The sequence below is a fragment of the Gamsiella multidivaricata genome (genome assembly GCF_025024155.1).
Source record: "Gamsiella multidivaricata strain RSA 2152 chromosome Unknown BC939scaffold_14, whole genome shotgun sequence".
Classification (NCBI taxonomy): domain Eukaryota; kingdom Fungi; phylum Mortierellomycota; class Mortierellomycetes; order Mortierellales; family Mortierellaceae; genus Gamsiella; species Gamsiella multidivaricata.
The window spans coordinates 293,261-314,455 of NW_026251722.1; the positions used below are offsets into that span (position 1 = coordinate 293,261).

Below are 21,195 nucleotides of genomic sequence, written 5' to 3' on the forward strand. Positions count from 1 at the left end.
TTTACCCCTGCTGAGGAGTCATTACACTAGCCTACCCACATCCTCGTAGCATGGATCCAGCTGTACTGAGTAGAGCCGACCTGACCGCTGCCTCAATCGCCAAAATAAGTCTCGTAGCAGCAGTCAATTAGGGGGGGTTGGCAAATAATGCATGGCAACCCGGGTTGTCAAATAGATAACTTGCCCTAGGGGCCTCAGCAAAACTTGGACGCGACACAACCACACGACACGAGTACATGTAAACCACGCTGCCGTGCATATTATGCTGCAGTTCAAACGTCCATGCAGCCGCAAGCGGCTCTCTATTTCATCGAGGACTGGACAAAGTGCTCGTTGCCTCGTTCATCTCTTGCATATGAATGAACGTACGCTTTCGTGGGTTCCTGCATACAGACGTCGAAATGATCGACTGGGTGCCCAAAATGTTTTAATATTTCTTAAAATATTGACGGCGGTGTTCTCGATCGAAAAAAATATATTCAATCTATGCGATCGATCGATCAGTCTAGTTCTCAGATCTCTCTATGTTTGGTCAAGAAATAAATCGTCTCTTCTCTTCAGAATTTCCTTGCGGAGTGCACATAGTCTATGCAAACTACTTTTTTCTCGTAATATTCACTCAGTCACTTGAGTGTGTAGTGTGTGTCTGACGATATTCTCCTTTCACCTTACTGGAAATTTAGTCCGCGGAGAAAGGAGTGCGCCAACTGCAAACAGCAAGGCCGCAAGCCAAGGGTAGTATATCAAAAGGCCGAATGTAAGATTCATGCCGGCATGCCAGCCTGTCCATAGGCTGCGTACTGTATAATGGTCGTTTTGAATATCTCCGTTTTGTCATATCAAAACAACGCGCGCCTCACCCGTGTCACCCTCTATTTGCCTGCGCCGGTGGGCGCATATGATATCTTTGGGAAGATTCCCGTCCCTTTTTCTCTTCACGTTTCTTTCCTCCGCAATAAAATCACGCTGTAGTTTAAGTATACTATTATATGTCCTTGCCTATTAACACGAACAATGGCATCCTCATCAACCCTCTGTATTCTATGCTTATTATTTATTATTATAGTATATGTACGAGAGTTTTACATTGCAGCCTGCGACGTGGTGATTTTCTTTCCAGCAAGTAAGTTCCAGCATGTTTCCAGGTCATGACTCATGGTTGCCAGATCAAAGTTTAAGAATGTCAGGAACTCGGCTTCCATCCTGTCCAGGTCTTCTACCTGCAGCATACCTCCTGGAGATGAAGAAGGCACTGGTTGAATGATCGACGATATTGAGGGGGGTTGTGTTCCATTGGCTGACGAGGAGGGGGGAGATTGAGATGGCGGCTGACTCTGTCGCGTTTGCGCATGATCAGAACCAGACTGAGCGGGCGATGTGGGACTTGTTGTCGTGCTACGTGCAGTAGCAGCATCGGGCGCAGTGGTGGACTGCGGCTGTCGGTAAAATGAGCCGAGATTCAACAATCGAACCCATGCACTGTTGGAAAAAATTAGCTCAGCCTCCAAAGTCTGCTCCGAAGTCGCTGCATCCGTGAAAAAAGGGCCGTCCGTGCTTATTTCGTCTGGTCTGCCGCCGCGATCTTGGCCGTCCTCCCCTTCCTCCCCCTGATTCTCTGGCCCAGGCGGTGCTAGTTCTACACTGCAACGGTACTTAGCTGCGATGATGAACGCCACTAAGAAGAGACGGTGCGAACATCCAGGTTCACCCCTGGCCTCAGGATGTTTCTATTGAAATGAAAATCAAACGTCAGTTAGTAAAGAATAGCAAAAAAACAAAATGGATTAAGAGCCTTCTATGAAGCATTTTCCTTACCGCTTTCAGTCTGTCCACGTAGATGAGGGCCAGAGTCAAGGTAAGGTTCGGGTATGGTATCCTGAGAAGTGGTGGAAGGCTTCTGGCAGGTGCTGGTGGATTGTGCGTTGCCCATGCTATTGTTAGATTGGGCTGTGGCGACGCATGATGCGAGCGTGGCGGGTATGGCTGCGGATGAAATTGAGACATTGCCAGATTCGCTCCATGTTGTTCGCAGTCTTGATTTCCTTCTCTTAAGCTATGGTCATCCCACTGAAGCTGTGTCGAAGGCTCGCGACTGTAATTTTGCTTTGCTGAGGAACGATTCCCTGGCTGTTCGATCTGATGCGTGTTTCGCTGTGCCGGATAGCGATGGTAATCGGGTGAATATCGATGCCGCCGGCTAGACTCTGACTTAATCGGACCAGGTCCTACGTTACAATGAAAAAAGTGGGATCGAGTTGGTTCCGATGGCATTAGTTTATTGTTTATACTGCCAAGAATATTAATTCAAAAAAGTGCATTTTTTGTGTATTACCAGACGAAACGGCGGAGGGCCGTGAATGTGCGCTAGAGGAATGATCTGTGGCCCGTGCCTGCTCTTGCTGCTCTTGCTGCTGTTGTTGGTGCTGCTGCTGCATAGCATTTACTTGAGGTTGTGCACTTGGGATGCCGGCCGTTAGCGACAGGATGTGGCGGATATAGTTCGCCAGAGACATCAGCCGAGCTGCATGCGCAGGGTCATTTTTGGATGATGACGGACTTGAGGTAGCAGCGCTAGCATTTCCATCCGACGTAGCTGCTACTGAGGTAGGCGTTGTCTCAGAAGGGGCGGCAGGTTCCCAACGGGACGCTGTCAAATGGGTGCAGAATGCTAACAATAGACATCAAGAGTAAGCATCGCGTGCATGGTATACACAGGGTTAGAATCCGCGGGATAAATCAGCAGTAGCTGTTCCGTCCAGGCGACCTGCGTAAATGCAGTCAAACATGTATATGTTCGGCCAGAACGCAGAACGGAAAACAAAAAAAAAGGATTTGCCGTCATGGAAAGGACGAGGAGTTGGACGGGAAGAAAAAAAAAACTAGGGGAACATCAAAGAGATGACATGCATATCGCGGGCTGAGAGTCAGGCAGTCCAAGAGAACAAAAGAACAAAAGCAGAAGATGCTGCATGTGGTGGACATCCTTCAAGAAGCAAACAAACAAACAACAAAGGGGCAGAAAATCGAAAATCAAACTACCGTGTATTGTCATCGCCATCATAGACTAGCAATATCCATGGATATAGTAATGTAGTGATATAAAGCTGCTTACCTATCGTGCGATATTCGACCTTGCCACTGTCTATCTGCTGAAGTCTGTCAAAACTCTTTTTCATCTGTGATCTCTGACCCAAATAGGCCCTCTGGCATTTCGCACTAAATAGGGCTGGAGTGGGGAGAGGCTGGAGAGGACCGTCTTCGAACCGCACCTTGTTCGGGTGCATTGGGTGTGGCGAGAGTGAGGAGTTGTAGGCCGATTGATGTTGCTGTTGATAGTCGAGTGAAGAGAGGGATGCAGTAGATCGATTGGGAGTCTTTAGGTCGGTCTTGATCCTATCGATCACAGATGGCAGCCTGTTGCTACTCCGCGGAGCACCATAGGGAGACGATCTGTACGCAGAAGAGGGGAGTCGAGTTGTTGATCCATGATAGGAATGCAGCTTATGGGAGAATCCATCGGATTGGTCATGACGATGGTGGTTTCGGAGGTGGGCGACGGAATACGTGGTTGTTTTTGTCGCCCCAGGACTTCCGAGGACAGTGTGGAGTACATCTTCGTGGCGACTGCCTGCGTCTACAAAAGAACTGCGAGCCCACGAGCTGGGCGATGGCGAGGAGGATGGTTGAGGTGAAGGAGAGGAATGCCGGTCAAATGACGCATAGGATGCTTCATACTCAGACCTGTAATTGGATGTCGTGGAAGGGTGTTCGTTATAGGTCTGTGAGACGTTCATGTTGGCAGACTGGAATATCATTATGGATATTTCTTTCTCTAAGTTCTCGGAATGAATTAAAAGGCTGGGCAAATGACGACAGGTGTTGCGCACGGAACGCTTATGGTTGTGGTAAGGTGTAGGGGGTGGAAGGGATGTATCAAGATGAGTATAGGGCAGTTATAGAGGGGTAGTAGGGTTGAGGCAGGAAACTGTGCAGCGGGAAGAGGTACAGCAGGTCGGAGTCAAGCAGCGTGTAAGTGTATTGAAGAGGATGACGGCGCTGGAGCGGGAGATTGCAAGGAGGAGGAAGGGTGGTAGGAGCAGTGGCTATGATATAGCGATCGAAGAGTGGGTGAGTGGATGATGAAGAATAAGCGGGTCTTTGTGTACGAGGGAGGTGAGATGTATGTTACAATGTGATGCAAAGATTAGCGAGGATGGATAAGGGAAAAATGAAGAGGAGGAGAGAGGAGAACGAAGAGAAGTAGGCCTGCTTATATTGATTTTCACCTCTGTCGCCCCGCATCTGTGCCACGACCAGACATAGGGGGATGAAGGATGTTGTCAGATCGATCGCTTATGCCTTGATGGGAATAGTTGCGGAGAAATGGCGGAGAACGAGAACGGGACAGCAAGGACCTTTGATTAGCGATGGGCGATGCTGTTGCGTGGCCGTAGTGGTACTAGAGGTGATGGTGATGGCGATGGTGGCGGTACTGGCGACGATCAGGAACAAGGGGCAGGGGATAGAGAAATGAAATAAAAAGAGCAAATAACCGACGAGAACCAGCTCTTTGTATTCATTGTCATCGGTGCCTGGCAGAGGGGCATGTCTGAGAACAAGCGCTATCGAGTTTTTGTTCAGTCAACACACGAACAAGCATCCAGTGGAAGGGAATAATAAATTGCTATTTTTTTTTTTTGCATTCTTCCGCGGAACATTGTCGTGCAGCAGAAGAAGGGAATGCAGCCGATCGTCGTGCTTATTATATCCCTGAATTGGTATTGTGTTCCCACTCCGCGTGGGTGTGGCTATAAGGTTCAACTCCAAAAGCGCTACAGACAAAACTACTCCTCATTCTATGCTAGACGAAAGTAGCCCATTCTGGAAACTGGAATATACAAGACCAATAAATAGAGCCCTGGTAGTGGTGATGACGATCGAAGTTGTTTGTCGTTGTCCTAGAAACCTACTATGAATCTTGTAATCAGGTCCTGATTTGATGCAGGTCCATAAAATCAGATCTGTTGAACCTTGGTCCGCGGCCCCTGGGTACCTTACCGGAGCAATATATACATAAACACGAGCCCACCGGTCGACCTGATCGGACAATAACTACGGTCGTAAGGATTACAATATTAGTCCATTGCTTTGAACTCGCCTTAGGTTAAAAGAGTGGCAGTGGCAGCAGGCATACCACCACCGATCAACAGCTCTTGGGGCTTGTTAGTCCCCATGCACGCATGAATGAAGTAGCATAAGGAGGGATCCGCGATAACAATAGTCTAAGATGCCAATGACAACGACAAACTCTGAGTCAAGACGTGCTTACAGCATCTGTCAGGAGCTTACAGAAAGCCCTTGAGACGAAGCGTGGAGTAAAAGAGCTGCCCAAAACCATGCTGAACATGTCCTTCCTATTGCTTTTGAACGGACTCGCATGTGGGTGGTCTTTGCTTACTCAGGGCTATATCCAGAGCGCATTCAACTACTGCACGGTTCTATAACGCGCAACGTAAAAGTATTTTTGTCTAGCCATAACTCGTAGGCTGGTATTATACTAGGAGCCTGGGCTTTGCGTGTCTATCTTACCACTCTCTCTAAATGGACGCCTTGGTTGGTCTCGATTGGGTCTATCTATGAAGGAATAGCATAGTTATTATTATTAGGTCAAGATAAAAAGACATTGCTCGTCGATCGGATTAGGCAATATTATATAACATTGGTGTCACCATTTCGGAACCCATTTATTCGTGGTTTCAGGATGCCTGGCTAGACTTATAATGCAGAACATCCGCGCCATGAGCAACTGTGGAACGTTCTGGCAATCGACCGAGGAGTATGCAGTATGGAATGGATTTGCTAGGCAAATGGCCACTGACCATCTGACCACTGCACTCTCCTCGGTGAGAGAAAGCGTTTCTTGAGTTTAGCACGTCCAAACAATGGTCATCCCTAAAAATGCCGTTGATTGAAAAGAGAGCCCCGAGGGCAATGGATTGCCGTGGCAGCTATTGTAGTGGTACGGTATCGGGATGCGTCATCCGAAGTATTGTGGTACCACAAGCAGTAGAAGACGTTCTGAACAAAGAAGAGGCGAAGTCAAGCGAAGGAATGAAGTGCAATACCACACCAAAAGAAAAACTTCTGCCAAGTGCTGTGCGCACTGTAATCTCCCTCAGCAGAGCTCATTATGGCCCAAGTTGGTGGTGAGCGGATCCACTATAATGACTGCTACCATAAGTTATTGAGTGCTCCCGGTAGAGAGTCGATGCGTGTGGGTAAGCATGGCAACTCACACGGTTATTGTTCGCTTGCCAAATAAGGCGATGCTGTACGTTATAACCTTGTTCCATTCCCCAGCAAGCAAAGCAAAGCAAAGCAAAGCAAGCAACGCTCTTTTTGTTCTGTGTTCTGCAACAAAGACGAACTTTCTCAAGGCTTCAGCGCGAGTGGCGAAACGACAGATAAAATGGCCTCCTCAAGCGAAGCAGACAAAGACGCGAAGGGTGCGACAAGCAAGAACTTTATCGATCTCTACGACGGAGCAGACGATCTCCTCGATTATGGCGACACGTACGATCTCGATGCCGATCTGCTGGGTACAGACCTCGCGAATGTTGAGGACTACGACGAGTTTGACCTCGGCGTAGATGACGAGTTTGCGATTGATGCAGCCGAGGAGCTGTTTGCGAACACCAACAGTGAGCACAGCAAAGCACAGGAACCGAACAACACCAGCAACGGCAAACTCGCGACTGATGATGCTATGAAGGACCGCAACAGCGGATCATCCAACGATCCAACTGAATCCACCTCATCAGCCTTGCTCACGCAAGATACCGGTACTCGAAACAGTAGCAATGGCATCCAACCCTCATCTCAGAATCAACAGCGCAATGAGAACTATGGCGAACAGAACCGCCAAGTGGCCAATGGCCGTCAGCCGTATTCTACCGCTGCATCTTTGCGTGGAGGCCCAGGTCGAGGAGGCATGCGAAGCCGCGGACAGAACTATATGGGGATGGGGCGCGGCAACTTTCAAGGACACCCCGGCATGAGCCATCATAATATGATGGGCATGAACATGGGGATGGGGATGGGGATGGCTATGGGCAGGGGGGGCGTAAACGGCGCCATGGGCCAGAACATGAATATGGGCGTGAATATGAATATGAACATGCCCATGCAAATGATGAGCATGGGCATGGGTATGGGAATGGGGCCTCGCTTTCCCAGGTAAGTAACGCGGATACTACTTGCATTATGAAGCACCGAGCGAGCTTTTCAAATGAGTCTCTCCATCTCTAACGCTTCTTTTTATACGGCGTGAATTAGGGATAACTTCGGTAACCAGGGTATGATGTATCCATATGGTAGTGGACAAGGGATGGACGGTGGACGGATGAACCCTGGCATGGGAGGCATGAATGTCCGGGGGCCGGGTATGGGCGTGCCAGGCAGGACCATCCATATCAACCCAAACTTCCAGAAGCATATCGGGACGCCAGGCGTCCCAGGAATAAGTGCCGCCTCTTCTCAGCAGCCATACCAACAGCAACGACTCCAACCTCAAGACACGGCTAAGAGTCAAACACGAACATGGGAAAGCAGTTCCAGCGAGGTTACTACTCAGATAGCACGCTTAGGAACGCATGATGTACGCGATGACGATCGTCATGAAAAGAACCAACGGTATTCTGTACGTATATGTGCCATGGTATCATTCGAGGGCATGCTTCAAAAACCTTTTATTATGCTGACACCTCTGCTTCATCACTTGCACAAAGGAACGAGACGATGGGAGGAGTGGTTATGATCGATCGAGCAGCACGTCAAAGCCCAGTTCGGACCATGGAGATCGGCACATCGGGGATTCCTATCGACCCTCAGCCAGAACAGACAACGATGGCGGACTATCGACTACAGGAGGCATCTCCGGTAGATTGTCTGGTGGTATGCCAAGGCGGAGCCAATCACCATCTATCTCAAGAAGCACAGGATCTATAGCCAACAGACTAACACCAGGATTGAAGCGCTCAGGAGAAGGACTGGAGGATTCGTCAAAGTCACAAAAATTGAGTGGAGAAAGCACCCCTCGCAGCGAAGAATCCCAATCTTTAAATGCAGATAGAGACCCCGGCTCTGTCTCGTTCCTGCGACGAGAGCCACCTCAGTCCTCGAGAGAATCAGGTGACAGAGGAGCGAGTGCTGAACCAAAGGGGTTTGTCAAAATGGAAAACGTGCCTGAGGCCTTATCCGACGAATCGATCCGCAGATTAGCAGACGGCATCTCTGGAGTCGATCGTGTTCTCGTAAGAGCTATTTATGAGGGCGAGAATGTTTAAGAAGCCAATGGCATGGTAACGTCTCGCTTATATTTACTCTTTCTCTTCTCTTTCCACACTTGATAGAGCATTTCTAAGAAGGGCGGCCGCACTGTGACACTGGGATTTGCCTCTGTGGACGAAGCCAAGTTCTTCCGTAGACAGATTAATAGGTTCGGACGCGTGCTATTGAGACTGCTGCATCAGATAATTTCTTGGTTGTCTTGGATATTTCTACATTCCCTTCCACTAACGCTCACTCTTTGCTTCCCTTGGTTTATCATAGGACGACAATCGAGGGTTCTTTGGTCACAGTGACCCTGAGCAACTCATAAATATCATTTTGATCCGCGTCGCGTCGCGATCGCGATATGTTTAGCTTATGCGCATCTTCTTTCTTGGTGATACTTCTATGGGTCGCGGAAGGCCATTGTATTTATATGTATTTGTATTTATATCCATTTTCTAATCATTCCACGAAACGAGGATGGTCTCAGCGTGAGAACACATTGTCAGAGAGAGCCTCTTGTTGAGGTCGACAATAAACATGGGAGCTTTTATGGAAAAGGACTTGAATGTATATGATGAGCTAGTGCATCGACTTGGATCGTTTGGGATCATATAGCGGCACTGGTCTTCCAGGATCATTCAAACCAGGATCCTCCAGGAGTTCATGTGTGGCAGCATCTAAGTGCTGGTGGGCCTCATTCTGACGTTGGTGGCCTTGCTGGCCTTGGGGATACGGTGTCGCGCTGAGATAGTCCTGTTCTCCGGACTGAACGTGGCTAGTCATCCTTAGGAGTCGAAGCGGCGCAGTCATACCATTCACGGTTCTATTCATGCTTTCGATATTGGCGCTACTTCCACGCCTAGTCACTGCGGGGGAGACTGAGTGTGGTGTCAGCCTTTTGGGGCCTGATTTCTGCCTCCGATGATGCACACTCCTCGTTCCTACAGAAAAGTGCTGGCCTTCGATCCCGGCTTGAATAGCAGATGCGGATGCCTCAGCTCGCAGCTGCAACAGGATCCTGTCCAGAGCCAGCTCGATCATTAGTCTATATTTGAGCATGGATAAAAAGGGCCATGTTGACTGCTCGCCTTTGAGGATCCAGTACTGGATCGATTTGTGTGTGGGATTTGAGATTAAGGTCATAAAGTCCTGCAATTGCACTTCCGGCACAATGGTCACGTTTCCAGATACTTTCTCCTCCACCAGCTGCACGAAGAAGTGCGGTAGAATGCCGATTTGATTCAACTGTTCATACAAATAAATACACGGTTTACAGGGTTAGATCTTAGTGCAAGAGTTCGCTCGGAATATGGAAAGGCTGAGCATGGTGTCGATAGAACATACCTGACCCATCCGATGCTTAATCTCGACGAGGATGACTCTTGCAACTCTCTCCATCAATCCTGCAGAATACCCAAACCGGTCTGATCCGCCAGACTTTCGATCCTTTAGCCCGCGAGACATGAAGGGGACGATGTACGGGTTCGCTTGAGAGACGATGAAGTGGTTAACATTGAACAATTCTGATAGCCTTGTCAGGGGGGTCTCAGGACTAACGGCTCCGTACGAGAAGAAAGAAGAAGTGATCGGATTGGTATAGTTGGCAGCTATATAGTAAAAAACCAGCGCAGCGCGAATCTGAGTATTAGTATGATCTTTGAACAGCAACTAGGCAACCAGTTCACATTTTTGGCACTGTCAACATAGCCTCCTACCTGATGGCGTCCATAGAATGATGTTGCCGGACTTGTCCTTTGCTAACAGGTCAGCTGTAGAAGAAAATCCCAGCATCGAGGCTGATGTGCTGGCAGCGCTCCTGATCAACTATACATCGATAGGGTACAAAGACCGTTGATATTTTTTCTTGATAAAACACGGTTCAAGGATTTCTTCATAGTGTCCTCCACTTACAACATTTGGCGACGTAATGTAGTTGAGGAGCTGGGGACCTTCAGACTTTCTCGACGACGGAACAGTTATGTTCAGAACCCTCTTTGTCCTCTTGAATGCTTCCTATTAAATACAGCATAGTGGTTAGAGCCGAATGAAGTCTTGTATCTCCGGGAACTGATGACAACAATTGGGCGCAGCAAGTGGACTTACATCGAATGTCAAGTTGCCCACATTTGTGTAAATACAATCCTCCAGAACTTTAATGTCAATGAGGTATCCTAGTGGGAATGTAGTGCAACAATATCCATCAGGGATTAGCATCCGCCATTCTAGCAGATGAATATCAAAACTTGATTTGTCTCAACCTCATCACGCTTACCTTGAGTCATCAGGCGGGTCATCTTGCGGCTCAAATTGCCCCTTACACCGACACGCTGAAAAGCACTGAGGTCGATACCACCCTCCTCGAATATACCCTTAGAAAACAGATAAATTCTCATTAATAACTTGGCTTTTTTTGTACATCACAAACTCGCAGTTTCTGCCGTGACCATCTTAGACCCACCGGTAATTCTTCGTCCGTCTTTACGCAAACGAGAGCCGCCATTAGTGCTCCCACAGAAGCGCCGCTGATGATTCGGGGAAGCAGACCGTGCTCGAAAAGTGTCTTTACAACTCCAAGATGATACATACCTATAAAACCATTGGTCATTTGAGACCATGTTAGATTACATGCCCGAGATGATGTAGGTCGAAAAAGAATCGTGATGGACAAGAGCGTTGACCCACCGAATGATGCGCCACCGTGGAGGAGAAGTGCTGAGCTTCCAAAGCTCTGTCGCGTCTCCATAAAGAAGTCAATCTTGGCCTGTCTGGACAAAGCGGTATGGCTGGTCTCGGCCACATGCTCGAGTTGCGAGACCACCTCATCCATATATGACTCGATCAGATGTTTGGTTCCCAGATAGGAGTGACAGAAGAGCCTGGGATCCGTGATTCCGCCCAAGTTTCTCAGTAATCCCGATCGGAGGAGGTACATCATCGCTGAGACATCCTTGGACTCCTTGACGACCTTGAGATGATGTCTTCGAGAAAGGATTAGATTGTAGTCGTAGACATTTGACCGGTGATTGTTCCGCCAAACATCCGATCCTGTGAGAATGTCGAGTTCTGTGGCCTTTGCCAGCCATTCTTCAAAGCTTTTAGAGTGGGCGAGTTCGTTCGTCATACGATCCGCGAGATTACGGTCTAGGATCATGGACCAGAGACCCTGTGTGCGAGCGAGCGAAATAATAGATAAGTCAATTAGTACATCCTGAACACTGAATGGTGCTCTCACATGAAAATTAGAAACTGATCATGATGCCTACCTTCCAAGAGTATATTATTAGCTGAAGCAAGGATGCAGTAATTGTGGCCAGCATCTGGACAAACGAGTCCAGCAAACGCTTCTATGTGAAGACCATTCATCGGATGATAGTGTAAAAGACAAGAGAGGTTTGGCTATTTCAATAGGGTGCAGCAACAAATGGGCTATCGAGGTCACCCCTAAGCACAAAAGTGAATCGCGTGTAGACAGTCTTTCAGAGAAATGGATTTCGATGAGGTACCTCCATTGTGGCCATGAAAAAAACCCCCACGACTTGCTATTGCAGGTCAGATTGATGTCGAGTACTGAGAGGGATTGAGGAATGAGGTGATGCGCTGGATTCTGAATGAGTGGAGCAAAGAGCAAGGTAGGATGCCATGGTAACGGTTGACAGACTTTTCGCTACCACGTAGCGTCGCATAGATTTCACGTGCTGGTCGCGCATGCCTACGGATGATACAGGTAGACATGAGATGTTACTTGCTGTATTTGGAGGATGGTCTGCTCTACGCCACGCGACTAAAGGATATTGGCCTCAGCTCCACAACTATTGGCAACTGAGCACGTCTACGGCCCGGCGATGAAGGTGTTTGTACCTGGCAAGCATGGTTTATAGCGACACCCCATGATATCTTAAAAGTATTTGTCGATAAATATTTCGTTGCAACTCCTCCTCCACAAATTGACTACAGGTCGCTGGACTTATCTACACCAGCGATTCTTAGGCAGGTGCCTCAAGTAGCCTTTGGAGTCAAAAGTTCGCGAACCAAATATGAGGTTTGGGGAGCCGTAAGCTCTCAGCCTACTTGTTCGAATGAGGAAAGCAATGCCATTGCTTTGCACACACGTTGCCTGTGATTTTTATCTAGTTGTTGTAGTCATGGCCATGCTGAACGGCAAGACGGACGTCTGTTCTTCTTAATGTCCTGTTGCACAGAACCAATATAACGTTCTGATTAACGAGACGTAATGATTCCCTGAAAGTTCATACCCAGGTGCCCACCCTTACTTGTTTCGCTAGTTGGCGAAAAATGTAACGATTACATGGCAACCATTTGCAAACAGGTGGTCATAGGTTTGCTTGGGTCATTTTGATAGCTTTATTATACAAATTGCAGTGCTATAATACTACGCCTTCCATATTCTTCTGGAGATCCACATTCTTCTCTTGGGACATCGCTGGTAATAACCGCGAGAGATGGGTAATGGGGTTTCGGAAGGAAATTCTCTGAGAACGATCTACAAACATGCTGTGAAGACTGGCGCGAATGAACTCAAATGGTGTATCTGTCACCGTTTTGTAATTGTATGCCGGCTATGAAATTATAATTGCTAGCCAGGTATGGAAACTGTTTCGATCACTTTTTTTATATTACTTCTCCACACTGGCCATTGAAATCCAGACGGCATCATCCTCTTCTTCAACAGACCGATGTTCGGTGCTTCAAGCACCCGCGATCACTTGCTGCCGCTGAGTGCCAATACCCTTTGATTTTTAAGCAGTTGGACATCCTGCCAACATTGCAGTTTCCGCACATCTTAATAAGCAACTGTGCTTCCTAGCTATCGCCGCGACACCCTGGATCTTATCAGAGACCCTGTAATATCGCGGACACGCTTTCCATGGGCTTCTACGCCTGCACTGTTAATTGGCTGCTTGCTTCGAATGGCCAGATATAAATATGGCCCCGTCCATCGCCTTTTCTTTTTCATCATCCTCATCCTCATCCTCGTCAATCGTAGCTTCAAACCTCACAAGCAAAAAACAAGATCTATTCCAAGCTCCCATATCGCACACCCGTCCACCACTTCCCACAATGGTTCAGAACAAGTCCGTCGTTTTCTTGAAGCACCCCACCGAGTACCCCGTCCCAGGCGAGCACTTTGCGGTTCAAACTCATGAGCTCAATGTCGATCTCAAAGATGGCGATGTCCTTCTCCGCAACCTCTTCATCTCCTTGGATCCTTGTAAGTGTTCCAACAGTGTAATACGTATACATAATCCGAGCGCGATTTGATCTACCTAGGCCATCGCAGAGTGAAACTAAAACCAAGATTTCTGTATTCTTTGAATGATAGACATGCGTGGAAGAATGAAGGACACGACCAAGTCTTACACGGCCGGTTTCGAGCTCAACAAGGTTTTGGATGCCTCCGGTGTGTCTGAGGTCATCGAGTCCAAGAACAATGCATATCCTGTTGGAACTATCGTCACTGGAATGATTGGCTGGGAGCAATATACTATTATTCGCGGTGCTAAGGGTCTCCGTGTCATCCCCAATGCCCGCGATTCCAAGATTCCCCTCTCAGCCCACGTCGGTGTTTTGGGCATGCCCGTAAGAACTGATAAAGATAAAGGAGATTTGGATTGTTTTGACGCGATCCTTTGCTGATGGAGGTGTTCGCTCTGTATCGGTCTTTGTTTATACTAGGGTATGACCGCCTACTCCTCACTCAAGATCATTGGACAACCCAAGACTGGCGAGACTATCTTCATCTCCGCCGCATCCGGCGCTGTCGGCCAGGTCGTTGGCCAGATCGCCAAGAGACTTGGCCTTCGCGTAGTCGGCTCTGCCGGCTCCGACGAGAAGGTGGAGTATCTTCTCAAGGATCTCAAGTTCGATGCTGCCTTTAACTACAAGAAGGGCAGCATCCTGGAGAGCCTCAAGACTGCCGCCCCCGAGGGCATTGATATCTACTTTGAGAATGTCGGAGGCGAGACCCTCGAGGCTGCTCTCGAGGTCATGAACACCCACGGCCGTATTATTGCCTGTGGAATGATCAGCTCCTACAACACCACGGCTCCATATGGCGTCCGCAACCTGTTTCATATTGTCGCCAAGCGTATCACCATGCGTGGATTCATTGTCTCCGACTTTGCTGCCGAGTGTGGAGCCGACTTTGCCAAGGATGTTGGATCGTGGTTGGCGAATGGAGAGATCATCTACAAAGAGGACGTTGCGGTCGGCATCGATAACGCTCCCGACGCGTTTGTCGGCATGTTGCATGGCAAGAACTTTGGCAAGCAGGTTGTCAAGATTGCCGATTTGTAAATCTATTAGCTTTTGTACACAATAAAACGAACGCATTTTTTGCAACAACTTTATCAAGGCGCGCTTTGTGTAACGGCGGAACGAGACGAAAGTTTGCCACCAATATGCCCAGTCGCACAAGTTCTGCTGGGGCTGTATATTTTTATCCTTTTCCAAACGGAGGCTACACGGAGTCAATCAAAGGAGACAAAGACAGGAGACAGTTATGCATTTCACCCTCCATATTTAAAGGGACGACAGGAAAGTTTCATCTGGAATTCCACCGCCGAAAAATACCTTTCAGAAGCTTCAACCCGCCCTGAACAGCGCCAAGCTCGTTTCTCTTCAAGCTTGCTCAAGATCCCGCCTCCCTTCAGGTTGGAGCTCTAATCGTTCCTTGCGTCCGCGAGGATTGCCCCCTAGATTGTCAGAGATGAGACAGTAGTCTTTTATCATACAGAGCTCTGCACTCCCATACGCATCCTGAATGCGACTGTATGCTGTATAGGTTTCTATGAATACGCATCATTCAGTACCTTTATTTATTTATTTAATTTTTTTTTATAAAAAAAAGAGCGAGCGCGCAAGGATGACATGAGTATCATTGGCGAGGGCGATTAGGGGAGACTGCCTGCCTAGTACTCATGTTCGTGATCCGCGTATATGCATTCTTCCTTGAGAGCACGGCGGCACATCACTCCTGTCTTGTCAATCTTAGGAGGGCGGGAGACCGAAAGGAGACGGAAAGACGCTCTCGACTGGTTACCTGGCCCCCCACCCCCCTCTCCCCCCTGCCGATATCATATTCCTCTTAGGCCATCACGAGCACCCTCGTCCTTGTGCTTTGTCTCTGCGCCTCATTCCAACGGACGACCTGCGTTTGTGCCACCACTATCCCACATTTCACATCCAATCCGCCAAGGAGACTTTCAATCGCCGTTCTATCGCACTGCAGCGAAGGACTCGTTATCTAGCCAGCTTACTGTTCAGCCTGATCCAGTTTTATCTCTCTTCTCCGTCTTTCCTACTTTCCCTTCAATTCGCCCTGCTTCCTCTCATAACCTGCCGCCACCATCACCAGCTTCACAACCTGTGAATCTCACTAGCACACTTACTGTACAGGACGTATCCCGACTTTAATCTTTTCATCCTTGTATATTTGTACAGCCAATTTTGACGAGCGTCTTTAGTGATCACATAACAAACAAGCGACCTGACCCACACATTCAAACCACTATTTACCCCATCCCTACCCACCTTTTTACAACTCATAAAGACAAAGCCAGCATATCACCCTCAGTCCGACATTTCATAGCCTGTAACCGTTTTCCTGCATTTGGTGTGCGCTTCTACCAATTTATTCTTTCGTATCTTTTGAACGGAAGACACGGACGAAAAAAAAAAAAAAAAGGTGCCGGTTTTCGTCCAGGTTATCTGCGAAAGAGACATTATTCAATGCGACCCGTTACTACCTCGCTATTGCAGTATACTTTTAGCTGCCTATTCATTATTCATTATGGAGCCAGCACATCGATGACCAAGGTCGACACTTCGATTGATGCATACCCAATCAACATCCACAAACAGTCCACTCGTCCTCCCCTTGATCCCCGGCAGGATTTCAATAGCAACACTGTACTATCATTGGACACCTCTCCGTCTTCGCTACCATCCCCTTTTGTCCTTGACACAGACATGATCCAGAAACCTCTGTTGCAGATCATAGCACCTAATGTCACCCTCTTCGCTGCGCTGGACCTTCCTTCCCCTTCCATTTCCCCTTCACCAACCCCCACAACAACAAGCAGTGCAACCGGTCGTGGTAGCAGCGGCAGCACACAACTTTTGTTACCGACCTCAAGCTTGGCCTTAGCACCCAATCAAATTTACCACGTGAATGAATCGCAAATGTTTGGTGCCGGCAACTCAGAACCCTTGATGGTAACCATTTCTTACGTTTGTGGACTAAAGGTTTAATTAACTTACCTCCAGAAAGGTGGCCGCCTTGACTAACTAACACCTATTGATGATAATCCTGCATTATTTAGGGCGTACTGATTGAATGGACGCTAGGTTGCGACCTCGGCGACGCATTCCCCATCTACCCACCCACAGAACAACCCTGGATCGCCTTCATGTCCTCGGCCCTCCTGACCAACACATCTCAAAATGTTAACGACACCTCCGGCGGTGATAATAGCGAAAATATATACGAATGCGACGTTTCAACGTTGGTTTTAATCGTCCAGGCCATCTCGAACGACGTAACAGGTGTCATTATGTATCAGGATCCTGCAGGCGTCGTCTCATTTCCTGAATTGAAGGCGCAGACTGAAAGTGCCATCCAAAGCACTTTCTACGCGCAGAATCCAATGACCCCTGTACCAGTGACATACAACAGCCAAGGAGCAGGAACAGCGGCGGAGAGTAACGATTCAGAAGCCCTTACTAAAAGGGGCCTGGAAGGATTATCGAGGGCTGAAATCATGCAAAAAGTAGAGGAGATCAAGTTAAGCCGGATGAAGGCGACCTTAGGGCGGCAAACTGTTAAGATGTTGAGTGCATCAGACGATTCAGACACCTCACTTGGTATTACTACACCATCCACAGACAAGTCTTCCGACGCCTCTGGATTGCTATCATCAGCACCACAACAAAAACAACCCATTGCACCCGTTATCGGAATCATGGCACTGGCAGACGCAGCATTAGTTCAGATCCTACGGACCAACATAGAAATCAAAAACGAGACAGTGGTCGCACAAGTCAACTTCGTAAACAATGCCTTGGGGCCTAATAATCTGCCCGCCACTCCAACGTGTTCATCATCCTCGCACACACCAACAACTGCGGCAGAAAGGCCAATTGCAGATCGTTCATTGGGCTTGTTCGTCTGGATAATACTGGGATCGGTGGTCTTGATCGTCGGTATCTGGTATGTGTTTGTTCGCACACATACTCTTTTTTGCGCTTCATCATCATAACAGGGGTGTTTCACCCAAGCAAGAATAGTTTGCTAAACATGACCGTGCATGCATTATTCGTTCTGCATGAAAAACGACTTTTTAGGGTGGCCTTTGGAGTGTACGAGGCGCGCTCGCTTTCAAGAAGAAGGCAACAAATTGCGCTAGACAATGCTAAGCCGAAAACCGTGGACCAAAAAGTCCTGGACACGTATAGGACAAGAATTTTTCAGGAGGACGATATCATATACACCGACGACGAAGAGGATGACGATCACGGCGGCAGTAACAATGCTCTTGGTCGAGTCAGAACCACGGACAAACAAAGTGCATCTCAGCAGGACAGCCAAAAGAACACTTCAAGTCTTGGGTGTGAAGATTTGAGTCGTAGCGACTTTGACGAAAAGGATGCATATTGCCCGGACTCATCAAATATTCATGCCCAGCGTGCCATTGCCCAAGCGCGTTCGCATGCCGCTCGACTCGCTATTGATGACCAAGGAGGCCGCAAGAGCCCGACAGTCAGTTCTTCGGCGCTGGGTTGTAGAGGTGGTTCCTTTGATGATACAATTTACGGAGGCCCAGAGTCAACCCTCAGCAGAAAAGTATCTGGACAGGACAGTATGCTTGTCGGATATGGCCACTCTTCATTGGGGACCACAACCTTGACTCATGAAGAACGCTGTCGCAGTTGGGCTGATAATACCCCGAGTTTGTATGAGGCTTATGGCGATGAGAGCGACAGTAGCCATGGCCATGACCAGGAGGAGTACAAATCGCATGCGCATGAAGGATGGACAAATCTGAAGATCAGCATGATACAGCTCACGGATGGAAAAAAGGAGACAGGAACAGACATTGCAGCAAAGGCTGGAGAAAAATCTGGCGCGCCGGACGACGCTCGACAAGATTCATCTCCTTCTTTACCTTTCATACCGACAGCAACAACACGCAGTGAAAGGTGGGCGGATTTTCCAGTCGTGTCCACAGCGGCGACAACTAGAAGAAGAAGTACCGGAACACTTTTATCCGACAACTTGCACTCACAACCAAGGCTTAGGCGCAAGAGCGCATTCATCCTGCCGCGCAATATCGAAACCAACCTGCCAGTCCTGCGCATCGTCCCCTCTCAAGAAGTAACCTCCCCTACAGTCTGTGGAGATAATCTCAGTTCTGCGGGTCCAAGTACAGCAGGATTCCTTCCACCAGCTGGTTGGGGTGGAGAGCGTCGTCGATCCAGTCTAAGCACTGTGGCGGTACCTGAAGATGGAAGAGGAGTTGAGCAGGCGAACTGGGCAGGACCACAAGGACAGACACTACGCCGGTCATCCATTCAGGTTCATAGAGTCGGCACTCCAAACTTGTTTCCAGTAGCTACAGCAGTGAACGACAAACACGAATCAGGGAGTGACAGCGAAGGAGGTGATGCACGAAGTGATGAACGAGGTATGGAGCGAATCGGTGACGCGTCTCTTAAAGGCAAGAGGGTAAAGAGATCATTGAAACAGACGCATAGGATTTGTCTGGAGAAACAGGCGGCCCAACTTCAGGATAAACCTACGAACCCGACACCCAAGCGAAAAAAGATAATGAGAGTAGTAAATATGGACCTCATCTCAGAGCACAAGATGCATTTTTCAATGGTCGGAATGGACTTGCCGGGTATATACACGCCAACAGCAGGAGAGTTCTCACGACTATCCTTGGACGCCGACGGCTTTAGTGTGGAGCCCAAAAGCCACTTGCGCCCAGAGCGGAAGCAGCCACGCCTGCCAGACAGCACCAACGACGGAAGGGGGGTCGAGGAACTGTATGATAGTGACAGCCAGTCTGACAGCATAGGCAGTGAGCGAACGAGTACATCAAGTGCACGTTCACCAGATCGCCATCCATCACCGTACCCTCGACATAGGGAAAAGGACCTCACAGCAGCCACGACCGATGCCAATGCTAAGGAATTAGCAGTAACAAAAGACGCCTTATTGTCCCGGCTGTTATCCCCGTCTTCGGCTTTGACGGAAGTTATACAGCGAGCGCCCATAAAGAGGCAGAAGAAACGACGCTACGATCCGTGCGCAATTTGCTTGGACGAGTACGAGGTCGGCGATCAGCTGCGGGTGTTGCCATGCAACCACTTTTTCCACAGCGAGTGCATAGATCCGTGGTTCAAGGAGATGCGCGCCATTTGCCCAGTTTGCAAGAGGGACTACTCGAAAGGTGAGTTGCATACAATGGTTCGGTCCTTTCAGTTTTAAGATTTTAGGCTGACCAGCCTCCGTTCTCGTAACTTGTCTATTCCTTAGTTTATCCGGTGGGTGTGACCTCGGCAGCCGCTCGAAATCCAACAGCTGTAGCCAGCGGCGGATCGTCTTCGGGTATAATAAGGCTTCTGTCGCCTTTGGCTCTTTTTGCAGCCGGTACATCTGGTAGTACGCATTACTGGTATACAAGAGAGGCCAACATGTACGTGCACACGTAGGACAAAATAAATTTTTGGGTTCGCGACGTTTAGATCGGAGGGGGCCTATGCGCGATGCACAGCACCGTCGCCTCCAATCATTCTGAGTCTAGACTCCATGGCCGCTTCTTCATTAAAATTATGTCACTTCAAAGCTCTGTTGCGCAGGGATCAAAAGTAAATACAATTTCGACAGTATCTACCGCGCCGCAGTCTATTCAGATGACCCCCGTTTCGCGTTAGTCTGTGTTTTCAGCGCGGTAAAGATCGGCGGTCCCTCTGGCTGCGAAGTGTTTGCGGGGATGGAGTACACCGGAATATGCTGTGCCGTGGTTTATTCCAGATGTATGGTGCAATCACGTATTTAAGCAATGAAAGATTTGGAGGGGTCAAACTACTTTCTTCATGCTACCCAATGTCAATGTGCTATTAATTTTTCACATTAGATGGCGCAGTTTATCTGATTTTCATACGGTTCGCGCAACCTCTCAAACTCTGTAGATGATTCGTCTCTTCGAGCCATATTGATCCTCTAATTGCTCGTTCGACTCTTTGTCGAGTATTCTTCTCGAATGCTGCCATCAGCGCATGTGGTGATGAACCTACTGCAGGGGCAAAAAGTATAATTTTTCAAGGCTTTCCTTGCCGTTTCTCCATAATATCCACCATGTTCATAGAGAGACATCCTCGACAACTAGCAGTCGTAGTTGCCATCCTCTGTTACCACGGCGAATGAGTGAATGACATTCTCAGACACTATCCATCAGTCAACCTCCCCATAAAGATATTCAGAGATGAATGAAGATGGCTTCTTATGACTCGATGGGTCATACTGTAGCCGGTATCAGTGTCACAGCATGGTAAGTCTGACCTACTTTCGCCTTACCAGCTGTTGATACCGATAGTCTATTGCCTGCCATCTATTTTTTCCCTACTGTCAATGTTAATAGTGGTATGCTGAAGGAGACACAGTAACACGAGGTAATAAGTGCAGGAGATGGATTATTCTGCATGCTGGAAACGAGCAAAGGTAGATCGGGAAACTCATTATTTGGGAGGCCAAGACAAGCTCAGGAATCTGCTGCGATTACACGGACGCAAGGACTTTCGAAAAACATATGTTATGGTGACAAGACAACAGGAAGA

The 21,195-nt window shown here is 48.4% G+C and overlaps 7 protein-coding genes across 7 annotated transcripts; 4 read left to right on the plus strand and 3 right to left on the minus strand.

Annotated features, from left to right (window-relative positions):
* Nucleotides 1-1,036: 1,036 nt before the first annotated feature.
* Nucleotides 1,037-3,815, minus strand: BC939DRAFT_526701 (uncharacterized protein; the record flags this gene model as incomplete). Its single annotated transcript, XM_051561378.1, has 4 exons — nucleotides 1,037-1,727; nucleotides 1,816-2,225; nucleotides 2,333-2,668; nucleotides 3,113-3,815. The coding sequence occupies 4 exons, from the start codon at nucleotides 3,813-3,815 to the stop codon at nucleotides 1,083-1,085; spliced, it is 2,094 nt and encodes a 697-aa protein (XP_051414970.1). The 3' UTR covers nucleotides 1,037-1,082.
* Nucleotides 3,816-4,353: 538 nt separating this feature from the next.
* Nucleotides 4,354-5,398, minus strand: BC939DRAFT_474788 (uncharacterized protein; the record flags this gene model as incomplete). The annotated part of the gene is made up of 3 exons (XM_051558444.1): nucleotides 4,354-4,622; nucleotides 4,971-5,112; nucleotides 5,330-5,398. The coding sequence occupies 3 exons, from the start codon at nucleotides 5,396-5,398 to the stop codon at nucleotides 4,354-4,356; spliced, it is 480 nt and encodes a 159-aa protein (XP_051414971.1).
* Nucleotides 5,399-6,469: 1,071 nt separating this feature from the next.
* On the plus strand, nucleotides 6,470-8,659 carry BC939DRAFT_500726 (uncharacterized protein; the record flags this gene model as incomplete). The annotated part of the gene is made up of 5 exons (XM_051560075.1): nucleotides 6,470-7,236; nucleotides 7,336-7,699; nucleotides 7,788-8,312; nucleotides 8,412-8,497; nucleotides 8,611-8,659. 5 exons carry the CDS (start codon nucleotides 6,470-6,472, stop codon nucleotides 8,657-8,659), a joined length of 1,791 nt encoding a protein of 596 aa, XP_051414972.1.
* A 226-nt stretch (nucleotides 8,660-8,885) lies between these two features.
* BC939DRAFT_61651 (uncharacterized protein) lies at nucleotides 8,886-11,999 on the minus strand. The gene is made up of 10 exons (XM_051561782.1): nucleotides 11,838-11,999; nucleotides 11,598-11,678; nucleotides 11,017-11,497; nucleotides 10,793-10,920; nucleotides 10,607-10,703; nucleotides 10,438-10,505; nucleotides 10,246-10,347; nucleotides 10,050-10,158; nucleotides 9,679-9,941; nucleotides 8,886-9,579 (listed from the first exon to the last, which is right to left on the minus strand). The coding sequence occupies exons 1-10, from the start codon at nucleotides 11,850-11,852 to the stop codon at nucleotides 8,914-8,916; spliced, it is 2,010 nt and encodes a 669-aa protein (XP_051414973.1). The 5' UTR covers nucleotides 11,853-11,999; the 3' UTR covers nucleotides 8,886-8,913.
* A 1,261-nt stretch (nucleotides 12,000-13,260) lies between these two features.
* BC939DRAFT_443417 (uncharacterized protein) lies at nucleotides 13,261-14,811 on the plus strand. The gene is made up of 3 exons (XM_051554537.1): nucleotides 13,261-13,564; nucleotides 13,676-13,932; nucleotides 14,029-14,811. The coding sequence occupies exons 1-3, from the start codon at nucleotides 13,279-13,281 to the stop codon at nucleotides 14,647-14,649; spliced, it is 1,164 nt and encodes a 387-aa protein (XP_051414974.1). The 5' UTR covers nucleotides 13,261-13,278; the 3' UTR covers nucleotides 14,650-14,811.
* Nucleotides 14,812-15,182: 371 nt separating this feature from the next.
* Nucleotides 15,183-15,926, plus strand: BC939DRAFT_61700 (uncharacterized protein). Its single transcript, XM_051561783.1, has one exon. It carries the CDS (start codon nucleotides 15,292-15,294, stop codon nucleotides 15,766-15,768), a length of 477 nt encoding a protein of 158 aa, XP_051414975.1. The 5' UTR covers nucleotides 15,183-15,291; the 3' UTR covers nucleotides 15,769-15,926.
* A 1,662-nt stretch (nucleotides 15,927-17,588) lies between these two features.
* On the plus strand, nucleotides 17,589-20,204 carry BC939DRAFT_443420 (uncharacterized protein). Its single transcript, XM_051554538.1, has 2 exons — nucleotides 17,589-19,808; nucleotides 19,895-20,204. The coding sequence occupies exons 1-2, from the start codon at nucleotides 17,651-17,653 to the stop codon at nucleotides 20,068-20,070; spliced, it is 2,334 nt and encodes a 777-aa protein (XP_051414976.1). The 5' UTR covers nucleotides 17,589-17,650; the 3' UTR covers nucleotides 20,071-20,204.
* The last annotated feature ends 991 nt before the right edge of the window (nucleotides 20,205-21,195 follow it).

Coding starts and splice junctions, on each gene's coding strand:
- BC939DRAFT_443417 (XM_051554537.1), top strand. CDS start 13,279: ATGGCCCCGTCCATCGCCTTTTCTTTTTCATCATCCTCATCCTCATCC. Junction 13,565..13,675: donor CTTCATCTCCTTGGATCCTT/GTAAGTGTTCCA, acceptor TTTGAATGATAG/ACATGCGTGGAAGAATGAAG. Junction 13,933..14,028: donor TCGGTGTTTTGGGCATGCCC/GTAAGAACTGAT, acceptor TGTTTATACTAG/GGTATGACCGCCTACTCCTC.
- BC939DRAFT_61651 (XM_051561782.1), bottom strand. Junction 10,704..10,792: donor AGACGGACGAAGAATTACCG/GTGGGTCTAAGA, acceptor CTGTTTTCTAAG/GGTATATTCGAGGAGGGTGG. Junction 10,159..10,245: donor ACATTACGTCGCCAAATGTT/GTAAGTGGAGGA, acceptor ATCGATGTATAG/TTGATCAGGAGCGCTGCCAG.
- BC939DRAFT_443420 (XM_051554538.1), top strand. CDS start 17,651: ATGACCGTGCATGCATTATTCGTTCTGCATGAAAAACGACTTTTTAGG. Junction 19,809..19,894: donor CAAGAGGGACTACTCGAAAG/GTGAGTTGCATA, acceptor TCTATTCCTTAG/TTTATCCGGTGGGTGTGACC.
- BC939DRAFT_61700 (XM_051561783.1), top strand. CDS start 15,292: ATGCATTCTTCCTTGAGAGCACGGCGGCACATCACTCCTGTCTTGTCA.